The sequence below is a fragment of the Puma concolor genome, chromosome E3 (genome assembly GCF_028749965.1).
Source record: "Puma concolor isolate L17-30 chromosome E3, mPumCon1.1.hap2, whole genome shotgun sequence".
NCBI classification, from domain to species: domain Eukaryota; kingdom Metazoa; phylum Chordata; class Mammalia; order Carnivora; family Felidae; genus Puma; species Puma concolor.
In genome coordinates, this window is record NC_141682.1 from 26013525 (window position 1) to 26032181 (window position 18657).

At 41.7% G+C, this 18657-nt stretch overlaps 1 protein-coding gene across 3 annotated transcripts in view; it reads left to right on the plus strand.

Moving 5' to 3' along the window:
* The window catches only part of DNAH3 (dynein axonemal heavy chain 3), a 170910-nt gene that overhangs the window by 72960 nt on the left and 79293 nt on the right, over window positions 1-18657 (plus strand). For all 3 annotated transcript variants that reach the window (XR_015245692.1, XM_086692831.1, XM_086692832.1), the window contains 9 exons: window positions 2421-2619; window positions 4097-4205; window positions 4432-4545; window positions 5312-5488; window positions 7507-7598; window positions 8667-8886; window positions 9924-10058; window positions 11788-11899; window positions 13763-14004. Coding sequence is in view for 2 of the 3 variants with exons in the window: in XM_086692831.1 (XP_086548957.1) it covers window positions 2421-2619; window positions 4097-4205; window positions 4432-4545; window positions 5312-5488; window positions 7507-7598; window positions 8667-8886; window positions 9924-10058; window positions 11788-11899; window positions 13763-14004 (1400 nt within the window). In the remaining variant the exon portion in view is untranslated. The remainder of the gene's footprint in view (window positions 1-2420; window positions 2620-4096; window positions 4206-4431; window positions 4546-5311; window positions 5489-7506; window positions 7599-8666; window positions 8887-9923; window positions 10059-11787; window positions 11900-13762; window positions 14005-18657) is intronic.

Sequence of the window (18657 nt, forward strand, 5' to 3'; positions counted from 1 at the left end):
AATGGTTAAAGAAGATGTGGTATGTATATGCACAATGGAGTATTACTCGGCAATCAAAAAGAATGAAATCTTGCCATTTGCAACTATGTGGATGGAACTGGAGGGTATTATGCTAAGTGAAATTAGTCAGAGAAAGACAAAAATCATATGACTTCACTCATATGAGGACTTTAAGAGACAAAACGGATGAACATAAGGGAAGGGAAACAAAAATAATATAAAAACAGGGAGGGGGACGAAACAGAAGAGACTCATAAATATGGAGAACAAACTAAGGGTTACGGGAGGGGTTGTAGGAGGGGGGATGGGCTAAATGGGTAAGGGGCACTAAGGAATCTACTCCTGAAATCATTGTTGCACTGTATACTAACTAATTTGGATGTAAATTTAAAAAAATAAAAAATAAAATTTAAAAAAAAGGAGAGGAGGAGGAGGAAGAACTGGGGCCTTTATATAAAACAAACCACCCCCTCACCCTCACTCCATCACCACCAAGGAAACTAGGGCTGGACTAGCTGGTTGCCTGGAAACAGTGTCTCTCTTGTTCATACACCCAGCTGCCTCCTGGCATTTTGTGGCATCTTGTTCTCCTTAAGATTGATGCTCATTTCTATCTAATTTTGCTTGGATAGACAAGCATGAAATCAGGGAGAGAGAAGGGAGAATGCGAACTTCATCTACTAGGAGTAAGAAGTGCATGTGTGGTTACTGCCCAGGGTTCCCCAGAATGGTTGTGTTCACACATTTGCACATACACACTCAGGCACGCACACGTGCACGCGCGCGCGCACACACACACACACACATGCTGCATCATGCAGGCATTCCCCATACTCAGTCCCTTGACAGTCATCTTCCTCTTGGATCCCTCATGGAGACCCCTACTCCTGCTACTACTCTGTGGTTTCTCTGAAGAACCTGGAGGGGAATTACATTCCTCAGGAAGGACGGAAGAGCTATTGGTGTAATCTTCAAGGACTCTTCTCCGGAGGGTTTTGGATTTTACTGTCATGAAGAAGACTTCTCTTCACAGAGGGGCAGTAGACTAACAGAAGCATCGCTTTGCAAAGTTATGTTTCTGAGATACTAAATTCAGGCTACTGTCCTAGTTATGAGATCTCAATAGCTCTCATCCAAGCATTCCATAAAAAATAACTAATGATTCTCATAAACCTTTATTTATTCTTCAACTTCAGGGCTCCCATAACTGTGAGAAAATTAAATTAGGCTCATAATCCTATGAGAGAAAGAAGGACACCCAGAAGTATATCTCCCATCTTTCCATCCCGAGATGGAAAGACTATATGTAACCATGGGTTCTAGGGACCCCTTCCCTTGCCAACTGCATCAGGCCAAGCTGACTGTATTCTCCTAGGATATCCTAGAAGCCTGGAACAGGGTCAAAAGGACCATATTGGGGATTTGATAGCATTTGGGGTAACTACATATTGCAAATCTCTCTGGGTCAGTCCCCCCAGAATTTAGGAACAATAACAATAGCTAGTATTTATATAATCTTTCCTTTTTTCTTTCTTTCATCTATCTGTATCTGCATATATATGTGGATATATATTTATATATGTACACATGTATGTGTACATATGTGTGTATATACATGTCTGTGTATACAGTTGGCCTGTGACCAACCTGGGTTTGAACTGCACAGGTCCACGTAGAAGCAAATTTTTTCAATAAGTACAATACAGTACTGTAAATGTATTGTCTCTTCATGACTTTCATAATAATATTTTCTCTAGCTTACTTTGTTGTGAGAATACAGTATATGATACATATAACTTGCAAAATATGTGTTAATTGGCCACTTGTTATCTGTAAGGTTTCCAGTCTAAGAGTAGACTATTAGTAATTAGGTTTGAAGGGAGTTGAAAGTTATAAGCAAATTTTTGACTCTACAGTGGTTAGGCACCCCAACCCCTACGTTGTTCAAAGGTAAACTGTATATACAGTTAATCCTCCTAATAACCTTCTAGTTATTAACCTCCTAATAACCCACCTAGAAGGTGGGTACTATGTTATCCCCATTTTACAGATTATGCAACTCAAGAGAGAGGTTGCGCAACCTGCTCAAAGTCACGTAGCTAGTTAATGGCAGAACCAGAATTTGGATCCAGGCAGTCTGACTTCACAGTACGCACTTTTAATGCCTCTGCTGTACTGTCTGAGAGAAGACAATGTAGCATGTTCTCTGCCAGGCTTCTTGGGAGAAGCAAAGTCCAGCTTCTGAAAGATATTGCTGCCTGTAGGTTAGGAGTGGGCAGGGAAGCTAGTTGAGCCTGAAACTGTTTGGATAGTGAAGGGTGGCCTGGATAATGTCCTGACATCCTGAGCAGTCTCTGGACATATGAGTATGCTGATGGCTCTGCATTTGTGTGTTTCCACATCTGCATCTGTTCCAATAGCTCGCGACGTGGTGGCCAAGTTATCTGAGGATAATATTTGTGATCTAAATGATTTCCAGTGGATCTCCCAGCTGCGTTACTACTGGGATTCAAAGGATGTACAGGTGCAGATGATCACCACAGAAGTCTTATATGGCTATGAGTACTTGGGGAACTCCCCCCGGCTGGTGATTACACCCCTCACCGACCGCTGCTACAGGTAACCTCTGGGCCTCCCCCAAGACCTGAAGGGTGAATAGAATGCCAGAAGGAAAACCTTCTGGGGAAGAAGGTGTGGAGCATCTTGAGTTTGTAACCTTTACCCTCTACATTTCAGATACTCAGATTGTAGAATTTTGTCCTTAATTATCATGGTCCCACAACAGGCGTGGAAATTAGCCCTTAGGCCAGAAATGAGAACCCAGTAGGAATCCTAATGCAAATTAATGTGGCTAAACCAACAAGCAGAATGTTGATGCCTGTCCTTAAAAATGCCCCAGTACTGGGGTGCCTGGGTGACTCAGTCAGTTGAGCGTCGACTCTTGATTTCAGCTCAGGTCATGATCTCAGAGTTCATGGGGTGGAGCCCTATATCGGGCTCTGCACTGACAATGCAGAGTCTGCTTGGGGTTCTCTCTCTCTCTCTTTCTCTCTCTCTCTGCCCCTCCCCTGCTTGTGCTCTATTTCTCTCTCTCTCTCTCAAAATAAATGAACTTTTTTAAAAAAATGCCACAGTATTTAAGTAGAAAGCTCTCCAGTGGCAGGAATCAAGATGGTGCCTGGAGATCCCATAGACGAAAGAATCAAAAGGGGCCAGGTGAAGGACTCAGGCAAGGAGTCTCCAAGCTCAGCCAGCCAGTCTGATGGAGAGACGTAGTCATTCTATGCTCAGCAAAGTGCTTTTCCACTTTCCTTGGTATTCATAACATTAGAAATGTGAACTTTGTGAATGTGTCAACTTTGTGATGTTTAGATTTTCTTTGATTTTGTATATTCCTTAAAGTGGAATTTTTTTAATTAAAAAGACAATTCCTGAGTATTTTGTCCTTTGAAAGTCCTCAAACACCTGTTTTCTGTGTTCTGGATTTTTGTTCTTCATTCATTTGTTTCATTATTCACTAGTCATTTCTTAAAGTCTCCTGTGCCCCATGCATGACCTCAAGAAACCCTCAATCTAATGGGGTCAGGGGAGAGAGATAGATGATTAGAAGATGGTGTGTTAACTGAAACTATAGAGGCCCATACAATGGACTGTAGCGCCACACTTAACACATCATTAATTTCTAATATTTATTTTGCCCCTACTGTATCAAACTGAATCAAATAAGGTCCTGAACTCAAGAGTTCATAATCTAGTGGGAGAAATGGATTTATTTTCACCACTCCATTAGAACTGGTAATCTTTCATGTGTGGAGTTTATGAAGATTTTTTACCTTTATTTGATTCATTTGTGTATGTATTCATTTAGCCATTCAATCATTCATTAAAACAAATGTTTATGGGTGCCACCCATGCACCAGGCTCTAAGATTACAGTACTGAGTAAAACAGAATTTTTTACAATGATGATATCCTGGTCATATAATCAGGGAAAAAATTTAAAGCTATTTGTAGGAGTCAAAACAAAATAAAGCAAAAGTCTCTTTCTTCCCTGTGTCTTAGGACTTGGGCACCGAATTCTTATTTTCTTCCCTTAGGACACTGATGGGGGCTTTGAAGCTGAACCTTGGGGGAGCTCCGGAGGGACCAGCTGGTACAGGAAAGACAGAAACCACAAAAGATCTGGCCAAAGCTTTGGCCAAGCAGGTAGGGAAATGCTGTCTGTTCTCACCCTCTCTTGTCATCCCTGTCTAGACTCCTATCAGGGGAGTGGGCATTAAGTTCAAGATGGTTAAGGGTGAGGGAGGCAGAGTTGGGCCCCAGCTCCTACAGTGGAATAGGAAGAGAAGAGCCACACCCGTGTTTTATGGTGCAGGGTAATTCAGATATGAGGGAACCCACCCCTAATGGTGCCCACATTCTCCTTCTCTAGTGTGTGGTCTTCAACTGCTCAGATGGTCTGGATTACAAAGCCATGGGGAAGTTCTTCAAGGGACTGGCCCAGGCTGGAGCATGGGCCTGCTTTGATGAGTTCAACAGAATTGAGGTAATGCTGCAACAGGACTACAGAGCAGGGATTGGATATGCAGGGGCCTTTTTCTGGGCTCTTAGGTGCTCAGTGACAGTGCCTTATGTCTCCTCTAAGACTGTTGCACAGAGTAAGTACTCAATGAACTAAACAAAAACAGTCCCAAGGAGACAAAGTGCATATTTTATATACATATGGATCCTCAGTATATTCATTCCTTCGGTCCCTCATTCAAAAATTTATTGAGTAGCTAGTATATGTCAGATACTCTGCAATTGTTCATGACACAAAGATAAGTAAGAAATGATTTTGCCCTCTGAGTGTTAGAATTTAGCAAAGGGAAATAAAAAGTAAGTGAAGCACATAGAATATGATAGAAGTCTATGGTAGTGGTACAAAAGAGGCATCACAAAAGAGAGGGGGTGATTAATTCTATTTGGGTAGGGAATTTAGGTCAGGAAATGTAAACATGCAATGGGAAGCAATAAACACTGAGTACATACTATGGGTCAAGCATTATGCTAGGTGCTGGAACAGAGATAAAATACTATGGAAACTAGTAACACATACACACACACACACACACACACACACACACACACACACACACACATCAATTTTCTTTTTCTTTACCAAAACCCCAAATCATTCTTGTAATTTTGAAGGTGAAGGTCTGGTTTTTAGGTGATTGGGTTTTTTCATTGCTAAGTGAAGGAGACTCTGGCAGAGTTGGGTGGTGGCTGTCAGAGCAAGAGCTCACATCTGCCCACTATTCTCACTCCAGGTAGAAGTGCTATCTGTGGTGGCTCAGCAGATTCTCAGCATTCAGCAAGCCATTGTCCGGAAGCTAAAGACATTCATCTTTGAAGGCACTGAGCTCCTTCTGAACCCAACCTGCGCTGTCTTCATCACCATGAACCCTGGATATGCTGGCAGGGCTGAGCTGCCAGATAACCTCAAGGTAAACGTGAGCGTGTATAAATTCTGCGTGTATTTTATGGTGTAGAAACCTCTGGAGGTAACAGAAGATCTCACAGAGAAGGCAAATAATGGGTGACATTTTTCAGCTGTGAGAATTAATAGTGAAGCAACAATGGTAGTAAGTTAGTCCCCAGAACCTAACTGTTGCCCCAACAATGTCTCGTGGGGGAGGGGCATATATCCATAATGAACAATGGCAATTAGAAGACAATGAACACTAGAACAAGAGTCACTATTTCTGTTGTCTACAGGAGGTCAATGAGAGGAACCAGCTGGGCTTGGTAGGGACTCTGACAAATGCCCCCTCTAGAGGGAGCAGCCCTTACTTAGCCGCCAGCCTACTGTTGCCAAGCAGGAATTGTCACATCTTCTCATTTTTCAGGAAAAGCCAGACATTTGGATTTTTACATGTAATCTGACTGTTGTGATCCTGGCTAAATGCAAAAAAAAAAAAAAAAAAAAAAAAAAAAAAAAAATCACTGTAGGCCAAACAAAAACATCTCATAAGACAGCATCAAAGGTAGTCACAGAGAACTCTGGGAAACCTAGGCAGAACCACATGGAGGTCCTCTTCATTACCAGCCTGCTTAAGCTGAAGTGGTGTCCATATCAAAACAGCTGTTCCAACCAGCTGCAGAGAGGACAAGGAAGTATTATGTATGTCCCCAGTGCCTACTGCTGAGCTGGCCTGAGTTGCAGCCATGGTAACAGCTACTGGTCCTGCTGCTAGTAGAGAAGGAAGGTGCCTCTGAAGGGAAAGTCAGCCAGGCCATCTTCAAGGGAATAGGCTGTAGACTGTGCTCTGATGGAAGGAAAAAACCCAAAGTACAAAATGGCTGGATCTCCTGTACGAGGAGACCCTAGCACCCCAACTGCATGAAAAGAGGGACCAGAGAGAGACTTCTAGGCCTGCTTCTTTATGGATTTTCCTCTATGTTATTAATTCCATGAGTGGAATTCACAAGACACAAGAGTGGAAGACACAAGAGAGACCCAGACAAACCCATATGAGTACTTCATGTGCCAGAAACGCGTCTGATTAGTGCTCTGCGATCTTATTCAGACACTTCTTCTCACTGCCCCCCAAATGGAAAAGAGTCAGGGAGATCCTTAGTAATGACTCCTCCCGTCTAGGCCAGGATAGGCCAATGAGCACCAAAGTGCAATTTGGACCCACATTTCTCATTTTTACCACCCAACGGTTGTAATCCCCCCCACCCCCTGCCACACCCCTCCCAGCCAGCAACCCTGTCAAGTCTGTATAAGCAGCTTTCGTGAGATAGTGTGGTATAGCAGAAATCACCAGGGGGTGGTGTCAGGAAGCCTGGGTTCTAGTCCTGGCTCTACCTGTAACTGACTGTTTGGACTTCTGTAAGATCTAAGGTAATAACAATAGCTGATGCTTATTGAACACTCACTTATGTGCCACACACTGTTCTAAGCACTTCACTCATATGATATCATTTGTTCTCATGAGAACAATACAGTTGTTGGCCCATTTTGAGGTGAAATAACTAGAGGGAAATTACTTGCCCACAGCCAATAGGCAGCAGTACAAGTACTCAGATCAGTATCTGTTTGACTTCAAGATTCTTCAGATATATATTGGTCCTGCATTCCTAAATGACTTCCTCTGTCCTTAATGAACAAAGGAAAGGTCTGATAGTTGAACGGTACTCATTTGGCATAGGGAAATGAGGTGTTATTAGAATACCAGCACCTAAGGCCTTCCACGTAACCACTGAGGGACCCATTGTGGCAACATGTACATAGACAGGGCCAGTGGGGAGGTTAGCTGGGCAGTGGATCTGCCCAACAAAGACGGTCTTTCGGCATTGACTTGTCCTCCTGCTTTTCTTTCCTTGATTTCACTGGAATGGTGTGAATGACTTTCCTGCTTCTCTTTGTATCTGTAAATACACCTTCTCCCAGAGTTTGCTGTATGTGTTCAGGTTCTCAGTGGCCTTTTCTTTTCTTTTCTGGCCATTTGTTTTCTAGGCCTTATTCCGGACAGTTGCCATGATGGTGCCAGATTACGCCCTCATTGGGGAAATTTCCCTCTATTCCATGGGGTTTCTGGACTCCAGAAGGTATGTGATATTGGCTTTCCAGTAGGTTCTAAAGGTCCTGAAAGAGTGCCTTTTGTGTGGTGGATTCAAGTTAGGTTGCCCATTGGAAGAAAAAAAGAAACAAGAAATGGACTTTGGCTCCCTTGTTGATGTGACAGCAACTTAGCCCTGGCTTTGGTCCTGACCAGGAAATGGTCCAAATTCCCAAGAAAGAGCCTCCTCTCTCTTTATATATACGTGGACTTCTGCTAAAGAAATCGGCCACTCATCTTCTCTTTATCCCAACCCTGTGTACACACACACACACGCACACACACACAGCTTAAGGCAAGACTTTAAAACATGAAATTATTCCAAGATTAAAGAGGAAATTTTTAATATGATTTAGAATTAACATTGTCAACAGCATAACATTTATTGACTTTAAATGTTTTTTAATGTTTATTTTATTTTTGAGAGAGAGAGAGACACAGAGTGTGAGCAGGGAAGGGGCAGAGAGGGAGGGAGACACAGTATCTGAAGAAGACTCCAGGCTCTGAGCTGTCAGCACAGAGGCCAATGCGGGGCTCGTACCCACGAACTGTGAGATCGTGACCTGAGCCGAAGTCAGGCACTTAACTGACTGAGCCACCCAGGCTCCCCCGTTTATTGACTTTAATGGATATGGGAAAAAATTGTTAGGTTATAGAAGTGAAAAAAGCAAGTTTCTTCTCAGTGACCCTGAGTTCCATTCTCCAGGGGTTAATATTGTTGATAGTTTGATGTTTCTTCCAAAATGTGTGTTTGTGCATGTGTGTGTGCTCATATATTCACATATACACATAAAAGTATATACCCATACAATTTCTTGTATAGTAGGTTGTATACACATGTGTGTATGCTTACTCTTTTTCCTCCAAACTTTGAAAGAGAACTCTTCCTTAGCTCATCCTGGTAACTGTTAAAAGGACTTCAGATGATGGGGCTTCTCCATCAAGTCCATGAATAGGTCTGGTTCCTGAAGGGACAGGATACAGGGATGTTGGGAATGTCTGATGAGCAGGAGCTGGTCCTCTCTGCCAGTCTGCAGACATGTCTCTGCCCTCCCAGTCTCGCCCAGAAAATTGTCGCAACCTACCGTCTGTGCTCGGAGCAGCTGTCCTCACAGCATCACTATGACTATGGCATGCGTGCAGTCAAGTCTGTGCTCACTGCTGCTGGCAACCTGAAGCTCAAGTATCCCGAGGAGGATGAGAGTGTCCTGTTGCTCCGGGCCTTGCTTGATGTCAACCTGGCCAAGTTCTTGGCTCAAGATGTCCCTCTGTTTCAGGTATGCAGTGCTTTGGGACCTTGGCCAAGTGCTGGGACTCAGTTTCTGAAGATGAACTATTTCTCTGGCACCCTCTCCATCTCCAGCCGGCACTCCCACCACCAGATACCCTCCCCCAAAAGTTAGATAATGTGATAGCACTATCCCTGTCTAGTTCCTGGTTTAAAATTTTTTAAATGTTTTTATTATTTATTTTTGTGAAGGGGTGGGAGGGTTAGAGAGTGAGGAAGACACAGAATCCCAAGCAGGCTCCAGGCTCAGAGCTGGCAGCCCAGAGCCTGACATGGGGCTCAAACTCATGAACCATGAGATCATGACCTTAGCCCAAGTCGGATGCCCAACTGTCTGAGCCACCCAGGCTCCCCTAGTTCCTGATTTTAATAAAAATGATTTCACTGATAGAATAATATCTGCCATTGGTTTGGGGTAGGTTTTTTTTTTTTAACCAAATGTAGTTTTCCTTTGTAATTATTCTAATTCCTCTCTTCCTTATCAGGCTGTGAGCTCCATAGAGACAGAAATTATGACTATCTAATTCATTCCTAGTACAATAACTGGAAGATAATACAGACTTATTAAATATTTGAGGGCTTTTGGGGCGCCTGGGTGGCGCAGTCGGTTAAGCGTCCGACTTCAGCCAGGTCATGATCTCGCGGTCCGTGAGTTTGAGCCCCGCGTCAGGCTCTGGGCTGATGGCTCAGAGCCTGGAGCCTGTTTCCGATTCTGTGTCTCCCTCTCTCTCTGCCCCTCCCCCGTTCATGCTCTGTCTCTCTCTGTCCCAAAAATAAATAAACGTTGAAAAAAATAAATAAATAAATAAATAAATATTTGAGGGCTTTTTAAATTATTTGGGAGAGAAATCATATTTTACAGATTGTGTTGGAATTTGCAATTGTGGATGAGTTTTGGCATAGAAAAATGAAGTTTGGAATTTTACAAAGACTTCTGCTGTCTGTGAATCTCATTTTCAGAAAATGTCGAGGTCATACCCCCTGACAATTCACCCTTTCCATCTTCTCTCGAATTCTTGTTAACAGGGAATTATATCAGATTTGTTTCCTGGAGTTGTTCTTCCAAAGCCAGACTATGAAGTTTTTATGGAAGTGCTGAATGAGAACATCAAAAAGATGAAACTCCAGCCGGTACCTTGGTTTATTGGGAAAATTATCCAGGTTGGTTCCCTGTATCTATATGAGAATGCACATGTTCTTCTATTCGCTGAAGTCAGGAATTAGAATTGTGGTTGATTGGAGCAGAGTGATGGCAACCACAGGAGCCAAAATAGAAATGGAAGTGACTTCAGGTCTCATTTCCAGGAATTGAAGTTAAAATCCAATGTTTTTCCTCTGACCATCTTCTTTGGGGTTCCTTTTTTTAAATTTGGGGATGAAACAAAACCTTTGGGGGCACTGGGCTTGAACTAGTCAGGACTTTATCAGTTTCCAGTGACAGAAACCCAACTCAAACTGCCTTAGTCAACAAAAGGGAGTCTGTTCACTTACCTAACTTGAAAAACCCAGATGTGTGTTGGCCTTAGGAACAGCAGGATCCAGGAAACTTTCTCTTCATTTCTGGGCTCTGTCTCTGAGTTAAAACTTCATTCTTAGTTGGGTTTCCAGCAGCCTCAGACTTAGATTGTCCCAGGTTCAAGCCCAGAAGGAAAAAGAGCATTGCTCTCCAAATGGCTTCAGTAAAGGTCTCAGGATTAACTTTGAATTGTGCTGGTAAAGTCACAAAACCACCCTGGAATCACTTACAAGGAAGATCATTTATATTTTGCAGCATGGGCCTGGCTTGGAAAATACCTTTTATCTGTTGAGAGTTCTAATCAAGTCAGAACTGCATTTAGGCCTCAAAAAAGGAAGTTTCCAATTGAAGTGCAGGGTGCTAAGATGACTGCTGTTTCCCTTTCCCCTTTAAAAGCAAATAGAGGGGTGCCTGGGTAGCTCAGTTTGTTGAGGGTCAGATTCTTGATTTCATCCCAGGCCATGATCTCATGGTTTGATTCATGAGATCAAGCCCCAAGTAAGGTTCTGCGCTGACAGTGAAGAATCTGCTTGGAATTCTCTTTCCCTCTCCCTCTCCCTCTCCCTCTCCCTCTCCCTCTCCCTCTCCCTCTCCCTCTCCCTCCCTCTCTCTCTCTCTGTGTCTCTCTGCCCCTCCCCAGCTCACACACAAACACACTCTTTCTCTCTCTCTCTCTTTTTTTTTAAAGTGTTTATTCTTGAAAGAGAGAGAGAGACAGAGCATGAGTAGGGGAGGGGCAGAGAGAGAGAGAGGGACACAGAATCTGAAACAGCCTCCAGGCTCAGAGCTGTCCACACAGAGCCCAACACGGGGCTCAAACTCACGAGCTTGAGATCATGACCTGAGCCGAAGTTGGATGCTTAACTGACTGAGTCACCCAGGTGCCCCTCCCTTTCTCTTAAAATAAATAAATAAACATTAAAAAAATGAAAAATAGAAGCAAATAGAAATGGCCTAATGAAAAAAATTGAGGCATTAAACTTAGACAGTCATGTGTGCAAATCATGGCTTCACCACTGATGAGTGTGGGCAAGTTACGTAACCTCTCTGGGGCTCAGCATTCCTACCACTAGAAGGTAGTTCATGATACCTGAGTGCATTAAATGAAATAATTTATGTAAGTCACTCGATGCTTAACCCATGGGTAGGTGCAGAGCAAATAGAAGGTCCCATTCCTTAAATATATGAGACATACACATGTATTTATTTACCCCAAAGGTATTTAAACTACAAATGATAAAAAGGACCACAGTTCACCAGGGGTTGAAGGGACTATGGAAATCCCCTTTTAGTCCCTCATTCCTCACTGACATCTGACTGACTTGTAGCTCTGGAAGGTTTGCAATGATTAACTGTTTATATGTCTCCTCCCAGATCTACGAGATGATGCTGGTGAGACATGGCTATATGATTGTTGGAGACCCCATGGGTGGCAAGACCTGTGCTTATAAAGTGTTGGCTGCAGCTCTGGGTGATTTATACGCAGGTAAAGCTCACATCCCTGGCTTCCTGGGAGCACAGAACTCCCCAGTCAGTTGGCTGGCTCCATGGAGATAATGCCAGGCTATTAGTTTTGCCATCCCTGGATTGTGACATCAGAGCCAGAAATAGCACATGGCACACAGATGTCTGCAGGCAGAAAATAAAGGGGGGTGGGGTGGGAGCTTCTAACAGGAATTTTATATGCCTGTCATTAAGTGCAGGAATTTTCTCAGATTTCTCAAATGCTGAATAGGGGCTTCTCCAAAGGTTTCCCAATGAGAGAGAGAAACTCCTATCAGTGTCCTGAACAAATTATTTTAAAAGCTGATTATTGCATGGTTTCTTTTCTTCTCCTTTTTTCCTTTTTTCCTTTTATCCCTTTTCCCCTTCTCTTTCCTTTGCTTCCCTTTCCCTTTTTTTCCCTTTTTTTCTCCTCCCTACCTTCTTTCCCTCCTTCTTTCCTTTCCCTCTTCCCCTTCCTTACTTCTATTTAATGTAGAACATAAGACCTCAGACTTTTGAGTCAGACCCAGACCTTGGACCGGTGATTAAATCTCTCTCAGCCTCTACTTTTTCAGCTGTGAAATGGGATTGTTGCGCAAATTAAGTGAGATTATGCAGGAAAGTAATCCAGCACAGTTTCTGATCAACAAATGGAAGCTGTGTTTATTGCCAGAGAAAGAGTTTTGGGGTTTTTTTCTTTTATAAAACGTAAGCCTATGGTTTTGAAAAACAATGCCTTGTATTTATACAATCCCTTCCAGTACTTCAACATATTTTTTTCTTTTTGTAACATTTTTATGTTTATTTTTGAGAGAGAGAGAGAGAGAGAGAGAGAGAGAGAGAGAATGAGAGAATGAACTGGGGAGAGGGAGAGAGGGAATCCCAAGCAGGCTCCATGCTGTCAGCACAGAGCCTGACATGGGGCTCAATCCCACAAACCATGAGATCATGACCCAAGCTGAAATCAAGAGTTGGCTGCTTAACTGACTGACATATTTTTTTCTAATAATTTTTGATGATTGGGTTGCTGTTGGATTTTTGAGGCTTTTGCTTTGGGGACTAACTTGGCCCTAGTAACTAATTAGGGCCTAGTAACTAAGCATTTCAAACTTACTATTTTCAACATTTGAATACAGTTTAGGAAACTAAATGAGAAAAGAGGCTATCCCATCGTTTCTGCCTTGGGATTCTGCAGAAATGGTTCTTTATTTAGCTCATGGTTCAAGCATTCCAACTTTTCCTTACTTTGAAGGATCATATAAAAGTGTGATTATTTTCTGTTATTGAATGCATCTGATGTGCCATCTATCAGCCTGTGTATTCCGGTTGGGTCCTTGTACTCTCCTGGTGTGAATTTCTCAGCGGATACTTGCTGAGCAGCTAAAGAAGAGGTGTCAGGGCTAAACTAGTCCTTCAGATAGAGAAAAGAAAAGTAGTCAATATTTTCCAGAATCATTTACATGTCTGCTATTCCTTCATTTCAAGTCAAAGCCAAGGTTCTTAGGGTAGCTGTGAGAGTCAGGTACATAAAGACACTTGATAACATGGACCTCTCTCCCTTACTGCTTGAGTTCATTTAGACCCAGACAGATTTCTTTAGATCTGACCAGAACATTTGCCCTGTTTGAAATGAGACTCAGAAGAATATTTGGTGAGAAACTAGTGGGCATAATAACCTAATAATTTAAGTCATTGCCCATCCAGATATCCTAACCTTTATAAGAACTGAGTACAAATTTTATAAGGACTCTGCATGGATGACATAATCATAAGGGTTGGTTGGTCTTTGAGGTGGCATTGTCTCTTGTCTAATGTTCTGGTCTCTCCAGAGCCTTTGTAACTCATGTTGAACCTTCTTGCTCAGCCAAAGAGATGGAAGAATTTGCTGTGGAGTATTTGATCATCAACCCCAAGGCCATCACCATGGGGCAGCTCTATGGGTGCTTTGACCAAGTGAGCCATGAATGGACAGATGGTGTCCTAGCCAATGTTTTCCGGGAGCAAGCATCTTCAATGTCTGATGAACGCAAATGGATTATATTTGATGGGCCAGTAGATGCTGTTTGGATCGAAAATATGAACACAGTTCTGGATGACAATAAAAAGGTACCTACTGAGTCTCATATCTCTTTTATATAGGTAGGTTATAAATTCTCTTTTTCAAGTGAGTAGTTGACCCAAACTATATAATACATACATTTGTTACATGAAGAATAAATGCCCCACAAGAAATTTAAGTTTATGAATTATGCTTTTATTTGTACTTGTGGGTAAGCTCTGTCTGTTTAGGGATAATGTTGCATCATGGTTAAAAGCATTGGTGTTGGCATCATATTGGACCACTAGCTCTACAACTGAGCTTTTGTACTGGGCAAGTCACATAACTTCTCTGAATCTCAATTTCCACATTTGTAAAAAGGTAGTAATAAAATAGGGATATTGACAGTTAAATAAGATAGCACGCACAAAGTCACTGATATATGGAATGTATTTGGTTATCCATTACGGTATATTTAAAGACTTAAAATAGTCATCTACTTTGCTCATGATATTGTGGATTAGAAATTTTGGAAGGGATCAGCTGGGCTCAGCTAATCATTGTGATGTCAGCTAGGGCAGCCATGGATGGAGGATCCACAACCAAGGTGGCTTCCTCACTCAGTGTCTGGGGCTCATTCCTCCTTGGCCTGTCTCTCTCTGTCTTTCTTTCTCTTCAGATGACATCTCATCCTCCAAGCATCTCCACGTGTCAGGTGTCTCACTTAGTGGTCTTGGGTAGTGATAGTTCTTACATGGTGGTTAATTTTCCAAAAGGCAGGAAGTGAAAGTTTCCAGGAAATTAAGAGCTGTGCTTGGAACTGGCATAGCATCACTTTCTCTGAATTCTAGCAGTTGAAGAAGTCACTGGGCCTACTCAGATTCAAGGGAGTGGAGAAAGAGACTCCACTTCTTGATGGAGCAGGGCAAGGTCACATTGCAACAGCATTCATGTGATGGAAGCTACTGCTACAGCAGTCTTTGGAAAATATATTCTGCCACAGTTAGCATATTGGCTAAAGACTTGGACTCTGGAGCCAGACAGGCTGTGTTCAAATCCTGCATAGCCGCTTACCAGTTGTATAAACTCAGGCAAGCTATTTAGTCTCTCTGTGTCTCAGCTGTATCATCTGTAAAGGAGGACTGTTAATTAGGAAGATTAGATAAGTTAATATTTTCAAAATGCTTCTGATAGCACCTAGCATATAATAAGTGCTATTTTACTAAATGAAATAAAATTTTTTTAAGATAGCTAAATGGATTTATTTTTTTTGTATTTGAATCACTTTCAAATTATGTTTTTTTTTAATATATGAAATTTATTGTCAAATTGGTTTCCATACAACACCTAGTGCTCATCCCAAAAGATGCCTTCTTCAATACCCATCACCTCCCCTCCCCTCCCACCCACCCCCCATCAATCCTCAGTTTGTTCTCAGTTTTTAAGAGTCTCTTATGCTTTGGCTCTCTCCCACTCTAACCTTTTTTTTTTCCTTCCCCTCCCCCCATAGCTTTCTGTTAAGTTTCTCAGGATCCACATAAAAGTGAAAACATATGGTATCTGTCTTTCTCTGTATGGCTTATTTCACTTAGCTTCACACTCTCCAGTTCCATCCACGTTGCTACAAAGGGTCATTATTTCATTCTTTCTCATTGCCACGTAGTACTCCATTGTGTATATAAACCACTATTTCTTTATCCATTCATCAGTTGATGGACATTTAGGCTCTTGCCACAATTTGGCTATTGTTGAGAGTGCTGCTGTAAACATTGGGGTACAAGTGCCCCTATGCATCAGTACTCCTGTATCCCTTGGGTAAATTCCTAGCAGTGCTACTGCTGGGTCATAGGATAGGTCTATTTTTAATTTTTTGAGGAACCTCTGCACTGTTTTCCAGAGTGGCTGCACCAGTTTGCATTCCCAGCAACAGTGCAAGAGGGTTCCCATTTCTCCACATCTTCGCCAGCATTTATAGTTCATTTTGACCACTCTGACTGGTGTGAGGTGATATCTGAGTGTGGTTTTGATTTGTATTTCCATGATGAGGAGCGATGTTGAGCATCTTTTCATGTGCCTGTTGGCCATCTGGAGGTCTTCTTTAGAGAAGTGTCTATTCATGTTTTCTGCCTATTTCTTCACTGGATTATTTGTTTTTTGGGTGTGGAGTTTGGTGATTTCTTTATAGATTTTGGATACTAGCCCTTTGTCCGATATGTCATTTGCAAATATCTTTTCCCATTCTGTTGGTTGCCTTTTAGTTTTGTTGATTGTTTCCTTTGCTGTGCAGAAGCTTTTTATCTTCATGAAGTCCCAATAGTTCATTTTTGCTTTTAATTCCCTTGCCTTTGGGGATGTGTCAAGTAAGAAATTGCTGCAGCTGAGGTCAGAGAGGTTTTTCCCTGCTTTCTCCTCTAGGGTTTTGATGGTTTCCTGTCTCACATTCAGGTCCTTTATCCATTTTGAGTTTGTTTTTGTGAATGGTGTAAGAAAGTGGTCTAGTTTCACTCTTCTGCATGTTGCTGTCCAGTTCTCCCAGCACCATTTGTTAAAGAGACTGTCTTTTTTTCCATTGGATATTCTTTCCTGCTTTGTCAAAGATGAGTTGGCCATACTTTTGTGGGTCTAGTTCTGGGGTTTCTATTTTATTCCATTGGTCTATGTGTCTGTTTTTGTGCCAATACCATGCTGTCTTGATGATGACAGCTTTGTAGTAGAGGCTAAAGTCTGGGATTGTGATGCCTCCCGCTTTGGTCTTCTTCAAAATTACTTTGGCTATTCGGGGCCTTTTGTGTTTCCATATGAATTTTAGGATTGCTTGTTCTAGCTTCGAGAAGAATGCTGGTGCAATTTGGATTGGGATTGCATTGAATGTGTAGATAGCTTTAGGTAGTATTGACATTTTAATAATATTTATTCTTCCAACCCACGAGCATGGAATGTTTTTCCATTTCTTTATATCTTCTTCAATTTCCTTCATAAGCTTTCTATAGTTTTCAGCATACAGATCTTTTACATCTTTGGTTAGATTTATCCCTAGGTATTGTATGCTTCTTGGTGCAATTGTGAATGGGATCAGTTTCTTTATTTGTCTTTCTGTTGCTTCATTATTAGTGTATAAGAATGCAACTGATTTCTGTACATTGATTTTGTATCCTGCAACTTTGCTGATTTCATGTATCAGTTCTAGCAGACTTTTGGTGGAGTCTATCGGGTTTTCCATGTATAATATCATGTCATCTGCAAAAAGTGAAAGCTTGACTTCATCTTTGCCAATTTTGATGTCTTTGATTTCCTTTTGTTGTCTGATTGCTGATGCTAGCACTTCCAACACTATGTTAAACAACAGCGGTGAGAGTGGACATCCCTGTCGTGTTCCTGATCTCAGGGAAAAAACTCTCAGTTTTTCCTCATTGAGGATGATATTAGCTGTGGGCTTTTCATAAATGGCTTTTATGATGTTTAAGTATGTTCCTTCTATCCCGACTTTCTCAAGGATTTTTATTAAGAAAGGATGCGAATTTTGTCAAATGCTTTTTCTGCATCGATTGACAGGATTATATGGTTCTTATCTTTTCTTTTATTAATGTGATGTATCACGTTGATTGATTTGCGAATGTTGAACCAGCCCTGCATCCCAGGAATGAATCCCACTTGATCATGGTGAATAATTCTTTTTATAAGCTGTTGAATTTGATTTGCTAGTATCTTGTTGAGAATTTTTGTATCCATATTCATCAGGGTTATTGGCCTATAGTTCTCTTTTTTTACTGGGTCTCTGTCTGGTTTAGGAATCAAAGTAATACTGGCTTCATAGAATGAGTCTGGAAGTTTCCCTTCCCTTTCTATTTTTTGGAATAGCTTGAGAAGGATAGGCATTATCTCTGCATTAAATGTCTGGTAGGATTCCCCAGGGAAGCCATCTGGTCCTGGACTCTTATTTGTTGGGAGATTTTTGATAACTGATTCAGTTTCTTCCCTGGTTATGGGTCTGTTCAAGCTTTCTATTTCCTCCTGTTTGAGTTTTGGAAGCGTGTGGGTGTTTAGGAATTTGTCCATTTCTTCCAGGTTGTTCAGTTTGTTGGCATATAATTTTTCCTAGTATTCCCTGATAATTGCTTGTATTTCTGAGGGATTGGTTGTAATATCGCCATTTTCATTCATGATTTTATCTATTTGGGTGATCTCCCTTTTCTTTTTGAGAAGCCTGGCTAGAGGTTTACCAACTGTGTTTATTTTTTCAAAAAACCAACTCTTGGTTTCATTGATCTGCTCTACAGTTTTTTAAGATTCTATATTGTTTATTTCTGCTCTGATCTTTATTATTTCTCTTCTTCTACTGGGTTTGGGGTGTCTTTGCTGTTCTGCTTCTATTTCCTTTAGGTGTGCTGTTAGATTTTGTATTTGGGATTTTTCTTGTTTCTTGAGATAGGCCTGGATTGCAATGTATTTTCCTCTCAGGACTGCCTTCGCTGCATCCCAAAGCGTTTGGATTGTTGTATTTTCATTTTTGTTTATTTCCATATATTTTTTTAATTTCTTCTCTAATTGCCTGGTTGACCCATTCCTTCTTTAGTAGGGTGTTCTTTAACCTCCATGCTTTTGGAGGTTTTCCAGACTTTTTCCTGTGGTTGATTTCAAGCTTCATCGCATTGTGGTCCGAAAGTATGCATGGTATGATCCCAATTCTTGTATACTTATGAAGGGCTCTTTTGTGACCCAGT